At 35.2% G+C, this 15,731-nt stretch overlaps 1 protein-coding gene across 1 annotated transcript; it reads left to right on the top strand.

The window, feature by feature from the left end:
- The first annotated feature begins 4,383 nt into the window (after nucleotides 1-4,383).
- On the top strand, nucleotides 4,384-15,251 carry LOC128652616 (keratin, type II cytoskeletal cochleal-like). The gene is made up of 9 exons (XM_053705547.1): nucleotides 4,384-4,839; nucleotides 6,307-6,515; nucleotides 7,726-7,786; nucleotides 7,873-7,968; nucleotides 9,600-9,764; nucleotides 9,852-9,977; nucleotides 11,994-12,214; nucleotides 13,275-13,309; nucleotides 14,968-15,251. The coding sequence occupies exons 1-9, from the start codon at nucleotides 4,384-4,386 to the stop codon at nucleotides 15,057-15,059; spliced, it is 1,461 nt and encodes a 486-aa protein (XP_053561522.1). The 3' UTR covers nucleotides 15,060-15,251.
- Nucleotides 15,252-15,731: the final 480 nt, after the last annotated feature.

Consider the following 15,731-nt stretch of genomic DNA (forward strand, 5'->3'; position numbering starts at 1 on the left):
TTTTATATACAAACTCTCATTTCTGATATTGACAACCACTAGGGTGCTTGCAAAATAAGTAATATCCAAAACAAACAGACAGCACTCTTTGGAAATGTATAATTGTGCCTTCTTTACTGCACATGTATATATATACAAAACACGAAGGGGACTGCACTCTCAGACTGGACTGGGTACACATCCAATGCCCTGTAACATGCACAGCTCTGGGTACTCAATTGCACTCACAGGTAGCTGTACCATCCCCAGAGTCCCAGGCAGATAACCCCTGACAAGTCTGGATGCAAGACCCATAGGAAAAATTACAAAAACAATTAACACAACACACAAAGGAAGTCTAGCACTCACTTGCAAGCACTCAGATAAGATTAAAAGCAGAAATGGAAGAGTTAGTTACTGCATCTGGCCAAATGGGACATGCCCAGGTACCACATCAAGGTCTCTTCCAAACTTGGGTCCCTAATACAGTCAAACAATGCAAGCTTATTTTTTTTAGTTAGTTTTTTATTTTTATTTTAGGGGTTGTAATGTTAGAGTTGTTAGTGTTTTTTTGTTTTGTTTTTTTAAAAAAAAAAAAAGAGCTAATCATTTTATGGCAATGCCCTACAAAAGAGCTATTGGTAGTTTAGTTTTAGAATAGGGCTGGGGGGGGAGGTATTAGAATAAGATAAATTTACTTTCTTTCTTTTTTTTGCTACTTACTTTTTTATTTTCTGTAATGTTAGTATTTTTATTTTTTGTAATGTTAGGTTTTTTTAAAAAGATAAGATTACACCTAGATTTAGAGTTCTGCGTTAGCCGTCAAAAGCAGCGTTAAGGAGTCCTAATGCTGCTTTTGGCCGCCCGCTGGTATTTAGAGTCAGGCAGGAAAGGGTCTAACGCTCACTTCCTCACCGCGACTCCAGGCTACCGCATATCCCCTTAGGCCAAATGCGTATCCTATCTTTTCAATGGGATCTGCCTAACGCCGGTATTTGGAGTCTTCGGAGAAGTGAGCGGTAGACCCTCTACCGACAAGACTCCTACCGCCAAAAAAAGTCAGTAGTTAAGAGCTTTATGGGCTAACGCCGGAATATAAAGCTCTTAACTACTGTGCTACAAAGTACACTAACACCCATAAACTACCTATGTACCCCTAAACCGAGGCCCCCCCACATCACCGCCACTCTAATAAAAAAATTTAACCCCTAATCTGCTGACCGGACACTGCCGCTACCTACATTATACCTATAAACCCCTAATCTGCTGTCCCTAACATCGCCGACCCCTATATTATATTTATTAACCCCTAATCTGCCCCCCCCAACGTCGCCGCTACCTTACTTACACTTATTAACCCCTAATCTGCCGACTGGACCTTGCCGCCACTATAATAAATGTATTAACCCCTAAACCGCCATACTCCCGCCTTGCAAACACTATAATAAATGTTATTAACCCCTAATCTGCCCTCCCTAACATCGCCGCCACCTACCTACAATTATTAACCCCTAATCTCCCGCTCGCACCGTCACCGCTACTATAATAAAGTTATTAACCCCTAAACCTAACTCTAACCCTAACCCTAAACCCCCCTAACATAAATATAATTTAAATGAAACAAAATAAAATCCCTAAAATTAACTAAATTAATCCTATTTAAAACTAAATACTTACCTATAAAATAAACCCTAATATAGCTACAATATAACTAATAGTTACATTGTAGCTATTTTAGGATTTATATTTATTTTACAAGCAACTTTGTATTTATTTTAACTAGGTACAATAGCTATTAAATAGTTAATAACTATTTAATAGCTACCTAGTTAAAATCAGTACAAAATTACCTATAAAATAAATCCTAACCTAAGTTACAAAAACACTACACTATCATTAAATTAATTAAATAAATAAACTACAATTAGCTAAATTAAAATACAATAAAATAAACTATTCTATAATACAAAAAAACAAAACACTAAATTACAAAAAATAAAAAAGAATTAAACTAATTACACCTAATCTAAGCCCCCTAATAAAATAAAAAATCCCCCCAAAATAAAAAAATGCCCTACCCTATTCTAAACTACCAAAGTAATCAGCTCTATTACCAGCCCTTAAAAGGGCTTTTTTCGGGACATTGCCCCAAAGTAATCAGCACTTTTACCTGAAAATAAAAATGCAATACACCCCCCAACATTACAACCCACCACCCACATACCCCTACTCTAACCAACCCAAACCCCCCTTAAAAAACCTATCACTAACCCCCTGAAGATCATCCTACCTTGAGTCATCTTCACCCAGCCGAGCCGAATTCTTCATCCAAGGTGCGCAATAAGTCCTTGATCCGGTAGAAGTCTGCATCCAAGCGGGGCAAGAAGAGGTCCTCCATCCAGTAGAAGTGTTCATCCAGGCGGCGTCTTCTATCTTCATCCATCTGGAGCGGATCAGCCAATCGGATTGAACTTCAATCTGATTGGCTGATTGCATCAGCCAATCAGAATTTTTCTACCTTAATTCTGATTGGCTGATAGAATTCTATCAGCCAATCGGAATTGAAGGGACGCCATCTTGGATGATGTCCCTTTAATTCTGATTGGCTGATAGAATTCTATCAGCCAATCGGAATTGAAGGGACGCCATCTTGGATGACGTCCCTTAAAGGAACCTTCATTCATCGGAAGTCGTCGGTTGAAGAGGATGGCTCCTCAAGGCGGGAGTGCGGCAGTTTAGGGGTTAATACATTTATTATAGTGGCGGCGAGGTACGGTCGGCAGATTAGGGGTTAATAAGTGTAGTTAAGGTAGCGGCGACATTGGGGGGGGCAGATTAGGGGGTAATAAATATAATATAGGGGTCGGCGGTGTTAGGGGCAGCAGATTAGGGGTTCATATGGATAATGTAGGTTGCGGCGGTGTCCGGAGCGGCAGATTAGGGGTTAATAGTTTAATGCAGGTGTCAGCGATAGCGGGGGCAGCAGATTAGGGGTTAATAAGTGTAAAGTTAGGGGTGTTTAGACTTGGGGTTCATGTTAGGGTGTTAGGTGCAGACTTAGAGAGTGTTTCCCCATAGGAAACAGGAGCTGAACGCTGCTTTTTTGCAGGTGTTAGGTTTTTTTTCAGCACAAACTGCCCCATTGTTTCCTATGGGGATATCGTGCACGAGTACGTTTTTCAAGCTTACTGCTACCGTAAGCAACGCTGGTATTGAGGGTTGATGTGGAGCTAAATTCTGCTCAACGCTCCCTTTTCTGAGCCTAACGCAGCCACTCAGACAACTCTAAATACCAGCGTTGTCTTAAGGGTGCTCTGGGAAAAAAAGCAGCATTAGCTACGCGGGTCTTTACCAACAAAACTCTAAATCTAGCCGTAGGTTTTTATTTAATTTTACAGGTGGTTTTTTTTTAGGTTAGGATTTTTTTTGGATATTTAGGGGTATTTTAATTTGGGTTAAGTTAGGGGGTGTTAGGTTAGGGGGTTTAGATGTTAGTTTATTACCTTGCCTTGTGAGGGGATGCCGGTTTAGGAGTTAATAGTTTATTTAGGTAGTTTGCGATGTGGGGGTATGGCAGTTTAGGGGTTAATAGTTTATTTGGGTACTTTGCAATGTGGGGGTGGTGGTTTAGAGGTTAATAGTCTATTTATGAGTGAAGTGTACATTGTAATGTATTTTTGAATTGTTTTGTGAAACTTTTTAGTTTTGGAAACCAGTTAACCACAGCTCTGAGATTGCGGTAAGGATTGAAGCATAAAATGCGATTTCTATAGCGCAATCACAATTTTGCTCAGCTTGTAATATCAGTGGAATGAAAATGGCTCACGAAAAGGCGATTGCGCTAGCGCAAAACCGTTTGCGCCTCACTTGTAATCTAGCCCTATGTAAAATGTAACTTGATAAAAAATGTTTTCCATTATTTAAATGCTTAAAAATGTATTTGAATAATTCACTCTTAATTTTTTTTCTTCTTTACAACAGTTATATGAGAAAAAGGAGCAAAATAAATGAACATATCACATACATTTTTGATATTAAAATTTTTATATTTTTGTCAGTATGTCATACCCTCATTAACAGTTTTAAAGGAAATGATGAGATGATGATGGTGACGAAAAAAAGCATTTACCATTAGGTGCTTTTCATCTTTACTAATGATGCAGGTGTGTCACAGCTTTGTATATTAATATATTTATATATATCAAACTAGGATGATTGTGATGTAAAAATACCAACATTGCAAATTTACAGGATGCAATTAAAGGGTCTTAGTGTACTTCAAAGTTGCCAAACCCATACAACTTGAGTATATAAAGGTTATATCTCTGCTGTTAAGTTACACCAGGACTCACTCTGCAGTCAACTCCATTATTTGCTTTTCTTCCTGATTCTAAAAGAAGCAACATGCTACATCAGTCCCATAAATCCTCTCATCACAGCACTGGCTCTGGACATAAGAATTTCAGCTCATCCTCAGCTTGTTTACCATCTCTGAGCAAACACAGTGTTAGTTCCTTTACTTCAAAGAAAGTATCCATTGGGCACAAAATGCTCCCAAGCTTTGGTAGCAGAAGCGTCTATAGCCTTGGATCAGGTGGACATAAGATCTCAGTTGCCAGCTCTTATACTTCTAAGGCTGGACATGGGCATGGAGGATCTGGTATTGGACATAGTTTTGGTGGTGGTAGCTTTGGATATGGAGGACCACATTGCTCTACTGGTATCACACCTGTTACAGTGAACCAAAGCCTCTTGGCACCACTCAACCTGGAGCTTGACCCAAACATCCAGAGAGTGAGGACAGATGAGAAGGACCAAATCAAGGGTCTCAACAACAAGTTTGCCTCCTTCATTGACAAGGTAATATATATTGTTTTTGTGTTGCAAATAAGTGTAACCTAATTACTGGTTAGTTTTTAATAGTTTTACATTTGATACCAACAAGTATAGCTACCGTATCCTACCATCTAGAAAGAACTACCCATATATTCTAATAATCCACAAAATGCTTATAATATTATCAGTCATTATTAGCAACTTTTGTATTGGCCAGCACCACACTATCAATCTTAGAATGTAATATTAGAATAGGAGCATTAAACAAAAACAATTGTTTCACCATTTCAAGTCCATTTATATAAGCTATCAATTCAACAGACTTATAGGCCACTGGCTGGATAAAGCTTTTCCCAACTAAAGGCTCTAATCCAATCCATTAGAAAAGCTGTGTGTTATCAGTATAAATATACAGCCACCAATCAGCAGCTAGGAACTAGGTTCTTTGCTACTCCTGAGCTTGCCAAGATAAACCTTTCAGCAAAGGATAACAAGAGAAGGAAGCAAATTAAATAATAGAAGTAAATTGAAAAGTTGTTTAAAATTGTATTCTCTATCTGAATCATGAAAGAAAAATCTGGGTTTCATGTCCCTTTAATTATATATCAAACTAAGCTGAATGACTTGCACACAAGTCATTTAAACATGTAAGGCAATCATGGTTAATACTGGATTATTTAACATGTTTTACTTTCATATTAACCATATATAATAGAATTACTTCCATGTAGATTTGTTTAAAACCATGCAAAAAAAAAAAACAACTTCTTGCTACTAAGAAAAATCTATAAAAATGTATCATCATTATTTGTATGTTTACTAAGTTCAAGTATAAGAAAAGCATTTTTCCTTTTTGTATCATTAGGCCCAACTTTTTCAAAGAAACACTGATAGGTTGGGGTTGCATAGAAAATAAATTTAAAGGGACGGTCTACTCAAGAATTTTTATTGTTTAAAAAGATAGATAATCCCTTTATTACCCATTTCCTAGTTTTGCATAACCAACATGGTTATATGAATATACTTTTTACCTCTGTGATTATCTTGTATCTTAGTCTCTGCAGACTGCCCCTTTATTTCATTTCTTTTGATAGACATGCATTTGAGCCAATCAGTGCTGACTCCATGGGAGTGAGCCCAATATTATTTAAATGACACACATGAACTAGCTCGTTTTTACTACCCTTGCTCTCATACAACCAATTGTGCAAAAGCAGGGATTTTTACCCCAAATGAGACAATCAATGGTTGATCGGAGGTGGTAAATGACTTTAGAAACAAACTGCTGCTTTTTAATTTGTGTGCGCAGTCTTGCATGAAGGCTCTGCTATTCATTGCATGGGCTTAAAATTGCTTTTGCAGCTTAATCAATAAATTAAAATGGATATCAATTTTCCAAATTTAAAGTCAAATATGGATTTTACACAAATATTATTATTTAAAGGACACTCCTCCTAAGTATTTTATGGTTTAAATAATTTTCTGTTTTAGGTCAGATTTTTGGAGCAGCAGAATAAAATGCTTGAGACAAAATGGAGTCTTTTACAAGACCAGAAAACAGCTAGATGTCAAATAGAACCCCTATTTGAGGCCTATATCAACAACCTCCGAAGACAGCTGGAGAACTTAGGAAGTGAGAGAGTTCACCTGGAGTCAGAAAGAAGAAATATGGAAGAAGCAGTAGAAGAATTCAAGAGGAAGTATGTAACTTGGGGTTGAATCATTATTTTGTATTCATTAAAGGCTGAAGTAGGATAAAGAATAAACTGGGTAAAATATTTTGTAAAGCTCACAAAAAGCTATAAGCTCTGAATGCTTGTGGAAAAGTAATGTATTTTACACCATAACACTATCTGGTGGCTCAACTTGCAGTTGTATCTACTGAAAAGTGGTTGTTTATTATCATTTGTGAAAGTTTCCCAAGGACAGAACTTTAAAAAACATAGACAAATTGTTAACATAATAGAACCAGATAGTCCTTAAAGGGACACTAAACCCACACAAGGGACAATGTACTCTAAAATAGTTTTCCCCTTAATGTGTTTTTAATGACTTGTTATACCATTGGTAGAATATTAAATGTATGGTAAATAGTTCATTTATGTTTATTTTTGTATATCTAATAGCTGTTTTTGCTTGTTGAAATCCATAACCTATATCGCAGATATTGATATTATCTTATCCCTCTATATATACACACGCTTATATATACACAGGTTTATATATTTTATATATCTAAACACAAATGTCAATATTTACAGAGAGCCATTGAACGTTTTAGTAACTGTCTCTCCAACCACCACTCAGCTGTTGCCTTTTGGTTACATAGCTTTTCAATTGTCAAAAACAGTTATTCAAATCATAAAGTAAAGCTAAATGCACACAGCGAGAAGTGCATTCACAGGAACGAACAACCAGCTCAATACCATTGTTAGCCTGTTCTGTGGCAATTTACCACCTGGGTGCAACTTCTTTTAGCCCAGTAATGCTTTTCACAGAGTAGAACTTCCCTGTAGTATATCAGTCTGATCCCGCCTATTACGGTCAGTCCAGTGCTGAAATACCAGGCAATTCCTCTCTGAACAAGAAACACAGCAACCCCAGACGATAGTTTCGGCCTTCATTGGGCCTCGTCAGTAAAGTAAAGCAAAAAGAGATACTTGTAAATCATATAATATACTCCAGTGGGTAAAATAAGGGGAGAAAAAAATTATTTTAGCCATCCTCTTTATAATCAGGAGCAGTCATATATTTATAAATTAAAGACATTTACGACCAGTCTATAATAATAAAAAATAAAAGTATGTAATAAAATATAATAAAATTAAAATTTTCACTTTAAAATTTGTCAAAAACTCAACAGATGACTTTATTGTAGACTTTTGATTTGAGAATTTTCTACCTTAACAGATATGAAGAAGAAATTAACAGGAGGACAGCTGCAGAGAATGAATTTGTTGGACTTAAGAGGGTAATTATAATGTGACATTATTCTAAAAATAAATAAAATGCAGTAAAGATAAAAGATAACAAAATATGAATGTATCCCCCATTTAGGATGTCGATGCTGCCTTTATGAAGAAAGCAGAACTGGAAGCTAAAGTGGACTCTTTAACTGATGAGATCAACTTCCTGCGGGCTCTATATGATGCGGTAAAGCCCTAATGGGATATGTTTCATTTACAGTATATATTTATATATATTTGTATTTGTTAAACCTTAAAACGAGGCTAGTTTAGAAAGAACACAATTTTCTTATAGGTTAAACTCATGTTTCTTTGTTTTCTTTATAGAGAACATAAATTTGAATGAGAACTTATTCATTTGTGGGTTATTTAAGTTTAAAGGGAAAATGTATTCCAGCAAGCAGCTGATAAGGGTTATTAGTATTCAGAGCAGCTGCAGAAAACCATTTCAAATGGGCTGGTCTCTCCCGCTCTCCTATTGGGAGGTATATATGTACTGCTACATTTTGATTACATAGCTTTTTTTAAAGCCAATACTGCAGTACTGAAATTTGTAGTATAGGTGGCAAAAATCGTTAGTTCAAATCATAAAATTAAGGTAAATTAGTTATTTAATACACCCCAGCAGATTATAAGTTTTATTGGCAACACATTAAAGGGACATAAACCCCAAATTTTTCTTTTATGATTCAGATAGAACATGGAATTTTAAACAACTTTCCAATTTACTTCTATTATCAAATTTTCTTTGTTTTCTTGTTATACTCTGTTGATAAGCAGGACGGTCAGTTCAGGAGTGTGCATGTGTCTGCAGTACTATATGGCAGCAGTTTCACAACAATGTTGTACATTAGCAAGAGCACTAGAGGGCAGCACCACTTTTTCCTGTCATGTAGTGCTCCAGACATGTGCATTTTAACTATCTAGATATCTCTTCAACAAAGAATAACAAGAGAACAAAGCAAATTAGATAATAGAAGTTAATTGGAAAGTTTTTTTAAAAGTTGTATTCTCTATCTGAATCATGAAATATTTTTTTTCGGGTTTCATGTCCCTTTAAAGGGGAGACATTTTTACAATACAATTTCCCATTAAGGGGCCGATTTAACAACCCCCGAATGCAGCTATATGCTGCTGTTTCCATGCGAACCTTCAGGCTCGTCGGAAACAGGAATTAAGAAGGAGCAGTCTTAAGACCGCTGCTTCTTAACTCGTCCCCCACCTCTGAGGCGACGGACAGCAATCAGCCCAATCAGATACGATCGGGTTGATTGACATCCTCTGCTAGTTCACTAGAAATGCTTGCGCAATGATAAATGCAGACAGCGTATGCTGTCGGCATTTATCGATGTGCGGCGGACATTGTTAAATCGGCCCCTGAGTTACAAGTCAAAGTTTGTTCTCAGTTAATATGCCGGTTTCCTTTTAAAACACTCAGTTTCTTGTTTTATATGTTTATATAATACTGATAATCCAAGTAATGCACAGGTGAGTATCCCTGTTATTTAACAGTAAGATGTTTTTATTTATTTCCATAGCTAGTATATCATTCCCCAGAAAATAGTTCAACAACATAATGAACAACAAAAAGCAGTAAAATGCATGATATTCACAAACTAGACGTAAAGAGCCTATACAGTTATGTACATAAAAGAATTTACAACCCAAAAAAAAATTATATGGTGGCCTATTTTTCCCATAATGCTCCATTATATTTTGATATTATCAGTCACATCTCCCAAGCTCTCTCTAGTCTAGAATGAAAGTCAATAGCCAAAACTTTCTAAATGGAGGAATGGGCTTTTATTTTTCTTCTAGGAAATTGCTCAGCTCCAGGCTCAAATCTCAGATATTTCAGTCGTTGTTTCCATGGATAACAGCAGAGAACTGGACCTGGACGGTATTATTGCTGAAGTTAAAGCACAGTATGAGGATATCGCTAACAGGAGCAGAGCTGAGGCTGAGGCCACATATCAGTCAAGGGTGAGCCTGATACAGTCTCAATTCCCTATAATAAATTAATATTTTAGCTGTCTAATAAACATTTATAACTGTATATGATTTACTCAGTACGAAGAGCTATGCATGACTGCAGGAAGACACGGTGATGATTTGCGCAACACTAAACATGAGATTGCTGAGCTCAACAGAATGATTCAGAGACTCAAAGGAGAAATAGAGGGAGTAAAAGCACAGGTAAAGTCAATACATAATCACATGTAAGCTATACGGATACATTTCTTTTTGCCCCTCTACTGTTATATTATAAAAATGAGAATGAACAATCTGTGCATACAAATATATATTAATAATATATACTATCATAATGTCTGGAATATCCTAAATCAGATGACAGCAGGGTTTTTTTCTCTCACATAAATGTATTCCTGTGCTATGTAAACCAACATTTTATGTTGTCCCTGCCAGACATTAACCAATAAATACCTGGGTATCTGTCTCCCTGTTAGTTTCACTTCAATTTTAAACAACTATACTTAAAGTGACAGTAAAGTCAGATTAAACTTTCAAAATTAAGATAGAACATGCTTTTTCTAACAACCTTCCAATTTTTTTCTTTTATCTAATTTTCTTTGTTTACTTTGTATCCTTTATTGATAAATATACTTAGGAAGGCTCTGGAGCAGCAAGGCACTACTGTGAGCTAGATTCTGATTGGTGGCTGCACATATATGTCTCTTGTCGTTGGCTTACCCAATGTGCCCAGCTAGCTCCCAGTAGGGAATTGCTGTTTCTTCAACAAAGGATACATAGGGAATAAAGCAAATTTGAAACTAGAGGGACATTGGGAAGTTTTTCAAAATGCATGATCTATCTGAATCATGAAAGTAACATTTTGAGTTTCATGTCTCTTAAGCTTTATTCATATAAAAATATTTCAACAATTTAACTGCTACTCTTTTATATACGAGTACATAAGCTTTTTGTCCAATATAGTATGGATTAGATACTATATAGAAAAGACACAACATCTATTATTATTATTATTATTATTATTATTATTATTTTTCAACAGTTCTTAAAATATAACTTGGCAAAAATGTTTACTATATTAATCATGTAATTGTAAAGACTGAACATTGCATAAAGGATTTGTAATATTGTATTCAAAATGATTAGTTATTCAGTATTGCATGGCTTTATTTTGTTAAACGGACAGTATATGTAAGTACAGCATATGAATATATGCAGTACACAGACAGTAACTGTAAAATATATCTGTCACAGCTGTACCACACTTGCTATAATGATAGCACATTGCAACAGCTCTGCACAGTATTAGCCTGTGTGAGAGAACTATAAAATTATAGTAAACAGCATGAATGGTACAGAACACATTTGAAGAGGGGTTGCCATTGCCAACTACATGGATAGTTATAATATTCACTGCATATTTACATTTGTAGTGCTTACATGAACTATTGATTACTGTCCCTTTAAGGATAAACACAGTTGGAAATGATGTATTTAACTGAATATGAGTAGCTGACACCATTTGTTATATTAGTCAGACAATGATAGAATGAAAAACATTTTCTTTTAAAATATGTAATTTACAAAGGTTTTAGTATAACTAATATAATGAGCTCACCATATTATATTCAACACATACAACAGTTATATAAATCGTAAAACCTAAAGAAATGAAGTATTGGCTTGATATCTAGTGATTAACAGGGTAGTCATGTGACTGACTTCAAAGAATAAAAAGCATTTTTTTAATTTCAATATTTACTTTGATCATAAGAAATATAACTTTATATTTTAGGGGTAAGCCATATAAAGTAGGTACATGGAGATGATATATAAAATTTTTGTCAGGATTGTTCACTGTGTGCAAATAGAACATCAATTCTATAAATTTTGGGGTAATCCATATAAAGTAGGTACATGGAGATGATATATAAAATTGTTGTCAGGATTGTTCACTGTGCAAACAGAACATAAATTATTTGTTGAGATGGTTGGTACTTTTTTGCTCCTGCAGAGGGAGCCCTGCACTTTCAGTTGAATCTATTTTTTTCTCAAAGTTGACCAACTAACTAATAAGAGAATACAATTATAATGATTTTGAAATGTTTGTTCATAATTATTCATTATTTACATAAAATGATCACATATTTTTGAACTAAAAAAATGATCTGCAATATGTTGTGTCATTTAATTATATTCCTTTTGGCAATAATCTTATAGCGTGCTAAACTAGAATCTGCTATACGGGAGGCTGAGGAACGTGGAGAAATGGCTGTTAAGGATGCCAAGAATAAACTGACAGAATTGGAGGATGCCCTGCAAAAAGCGAAGCAGGACATGGCGCGCCAGCTGCGTGAATACCAGGAGCTGATGAACGTGAAGTTGGCCCTTGATATTGAGATCGCCACCTACAGGAAACTGCTTGAGGGAGAGGAGAGCAGGTTAGTTTAAGAAAAAAAAAATACTTCTATTATCAAATTAACTTATTTATTTTTAGTATCATTGTTGAAACGTATCTTATGCATATAGGATCCAAAAACCCAAAGGCCGAATTCCAGACTCAAGGGTACATTGCTGACTGTAACTAAAGAGGAACAGGACTTGGGAATTATTATTTTGGAAGATTTCAAATTTAGTAGACAATGCAGCAGTGCAGCTTGTAGCGTGCGCTGGTATTACAAAGTGGAGCACAAATATCGCTTTCATGACAGCAATATTAAGTGCTCCACTTGTAATCTGGCCCTTCATGTGCCACTTGTAATCTGGCCCTTTATGTATAACATTGTTGGAAACACTACTGAAGTATTGCATTCAAAATACACACATGCTAATAGGCCTACCTAAGTATGCATGGAAATCAGCTAAGTATCAACAAAGGTTACCAAGAGAAAGAAGTACATTTGATTATAAAGAAAATTGGAATGTTTTTTTTAAATTTGCAAGCTCTATCTGTATCATAAAACATTAATAGTAATGCCTGTGTCCCTTTAAAATGTGACCTGTCTTGTCCAATACTTTGCAACGACAGAACTGCAATTACATAAAAGAGTCCTGGTATTATCTCAATCTATCTCATATTTCATGAATCACAATCCCTTTTGAAAATCATGATGTAGTGGTATGTTGGGAAAAGTCTAATCTATGTCTAAATGTCTAAACATTTCTAAAACAAATTGCTTAGCTAAACTCCACTCACCTTAGTCGGAGGAGCCAATCTGGACTTAAGTCTGCAGACGACAAAGCTAGTTACGGTCATTATGTTAGTATAAAGGACATTGTTTTGCAGTGTGTTATCTATTAAATTCAGTTAGGGAAAGATATTTGTATTTTGTATAAAATATATTCAATTTGAGGATACAGAACTTAAAGGGTTTTCTTTCTTTCCCTATTTTATGCTTTCTTATATCAAAAATGTATTATTTTCCTATTCCTTTAAAATATATTCTGTTGACAATGCAAGTTAAATCAACCCTGATGAATTTCTTTTTCTTTCTTTAACAGATTGGCTAATGATGGACATAACTCAGTGAGCATTTGTAAGTATATTTATATATTTATGTATTTATTTATGCATGCATGCAGGTACAAATATAATTGGGATATGGTTGCCATTGCCACCCGTCCCTTAAAATACAGAACACTTATAAGTTACACATGCTGCAGGGTGTGCAGGGAGGAATATGAATAGTGCTGTCCAGAAACTCAATACATGTTCCTCCCTGCACACCCTGCAGCATGTGTAACTCATAAGTGTCAAGTAAAACATGGCTGAGGTGGCAACCCTAAAATGATTGGGATGAAATATGAACAAACAACATAATAACATATGGAGCAGGGTTATCAAGACTTCCTTACTTATGTGTACAATTTGTGCTAAATCTCAAGTTAATTATACAAAACATCTGTTTTCTAATTGTGATACTATTGGTGCATAATATACCTGGTCAAGCACATTTATAATAGTTGTTTTTAACTTGAGGCCATATCATTATAACTGACTGCAAGTAAACAGGACATAAAAAAACAACCCTAATATTGTAAAGAAAAGCTACAACTTTTTTTTTCTTTCTTTTTTCTATTTCCCATGAGGCTCAGTGTCACAGTGACCTACAATCACTCTTCAATGTAAATTCAGTTGAGACACAGTTACAAATGTGCAGATGCATTAGACAGGTATAGGCTGGTCTTTGAGACTAAATAACAAATATTCCATGGGCTAGTTGTATGTCAGCCTATATAAGCTATTAGAAAGCAACACTGAAACTGCCCTTCTATTACAGATAAGCTTAGAACGATTTGATTGTATCAAGGTTAGCAGTTTGCTATACAATACACGTCATGGCTTTGTTCTTTAGTTATTCATAAAAATATTATTTGGCTTATTTTGCAAGAACAGTAATATTATACTCCCTATTTTTCCCCCTGTTCCTCCTCCCAACACAAGGACTATACACCCCCTTGGACATTGTGTCCAGAAGCATATTGTGTCCAAGTGCAACAGGGCATGTGCCATGTTTGCAGTATCAGGGAGTAGGTAGCAAATATTGATGAATAAATCTATAGAATGTCTTATCACTCCTACAAATAAATTGTCTTTGGTTGTTTAGGGGGAGTGCATGAACACTATCAAGGGCTATATACTATGGCCATATATAGAATTTGTGCTGCCCTAGGCACTGTGAAATCTGCTGTAATCATTATAATTAATTAATTAATTTTGTGGTGGTGTTCAGTAAAGAAAGGACTGGATATGGTGAATGCTTGGATATGGGAAGTGAAGGAGAGTGCTGAATCAAGTGTGACTTCTTATCAGCAAACCTGGGTAGAAGTGTTAATTACAGAATCTTCTTCTATGACTGAGAAGTCAAATATAAGCGTAAAGCAGTGGCAATACATAGAAGTGTAGTTTGGGGGATACTGAGCTATAAGTAGATGAGGAAGAAATAGCAGAAAGACAATTTGACACCTGATATACAACCCTCAGATTATACTATAAAAACTATTAAATCATGACATAGGTTTAAAGTGAATAGACAATGACAGAGAACAGCTGTTTTAATTTGCAAAGAAAAAAAACCAAGTGATAATATTTGCTATAATAAAAATAAGAAATGCATACAACACCAATACATCACTGCAATAGTTTGTATTTGCACACAGTGTACTTACAATTGCAAATGTCATTTAATTTCAGCTGTGATTAACTCATCACATGGAGGAAGTGGGCATCACCACAAGGCTGGATATGGTTCAAGCAGTCATTCCAAGGGAAAACATGGCTGCTAAACCGTCTGATGGACATTATGCTGGCTGCATCCTAAGTCTTCATCATACAGAATGTTATTCAAAACCATATGCTATAATTATTTACTAAAGTTCCAATGCAAATACTTCATACAAATAAAACAAATAAACAGGAACTGAATACGTTAATATAAATTATGAAAGGTCAAAAAATAAATCATGAACTGCCTTATACCTTCTATTGTGAGTGTGTTTTTCCTTCCTATTCTCTAGATTTTATTATCAACAAATATTCACCAACATCACAATAAAATATCACCGATTCCTGACAGGATAAAGTTTATCAATACAAAAATATAATACAAAATAAATTCATTTTTACATGATATTTCTATATTATTATTGTTAAAAAATATTTTCCTTTTATATTTATTTTCTTTATTAATTAATTTTATATTTTAAAAGTGTGTTATTTAAGAGAAAAATATTAGTCTGATTTTTCATTTATTTTTAAAATCTGTCCCTATATGACTCTTGGCAACTGCCATATTTATTTTTTCCAATTACTTGTAAATCTGAGTACGTGATTTGTATTAATCTGTTCATTGTCTAGTTTGTAGCAACTAAGGTTTCTCAGAGCAGCTCTAACATCACTCAGCAATTATCACAAGTGTGCCTGGTATACAATCATATTTCTAGCACGTGTCTACCTGT

The sequence above is a fragment of the Bombina bombina genome, chromosome 3 (genome assembly GCF_027579735.1).
Source record: "Bombina bombina isolate aBomBom1 chromosome 3, aBomBom1.pri, whole genome shotgun sequence".
Lineage (NCBI taxonomy): Eukaryota > Metazoa > Chordata > Amphibia > Anura > Bombinatoridae > Bombina > Bombina bombina.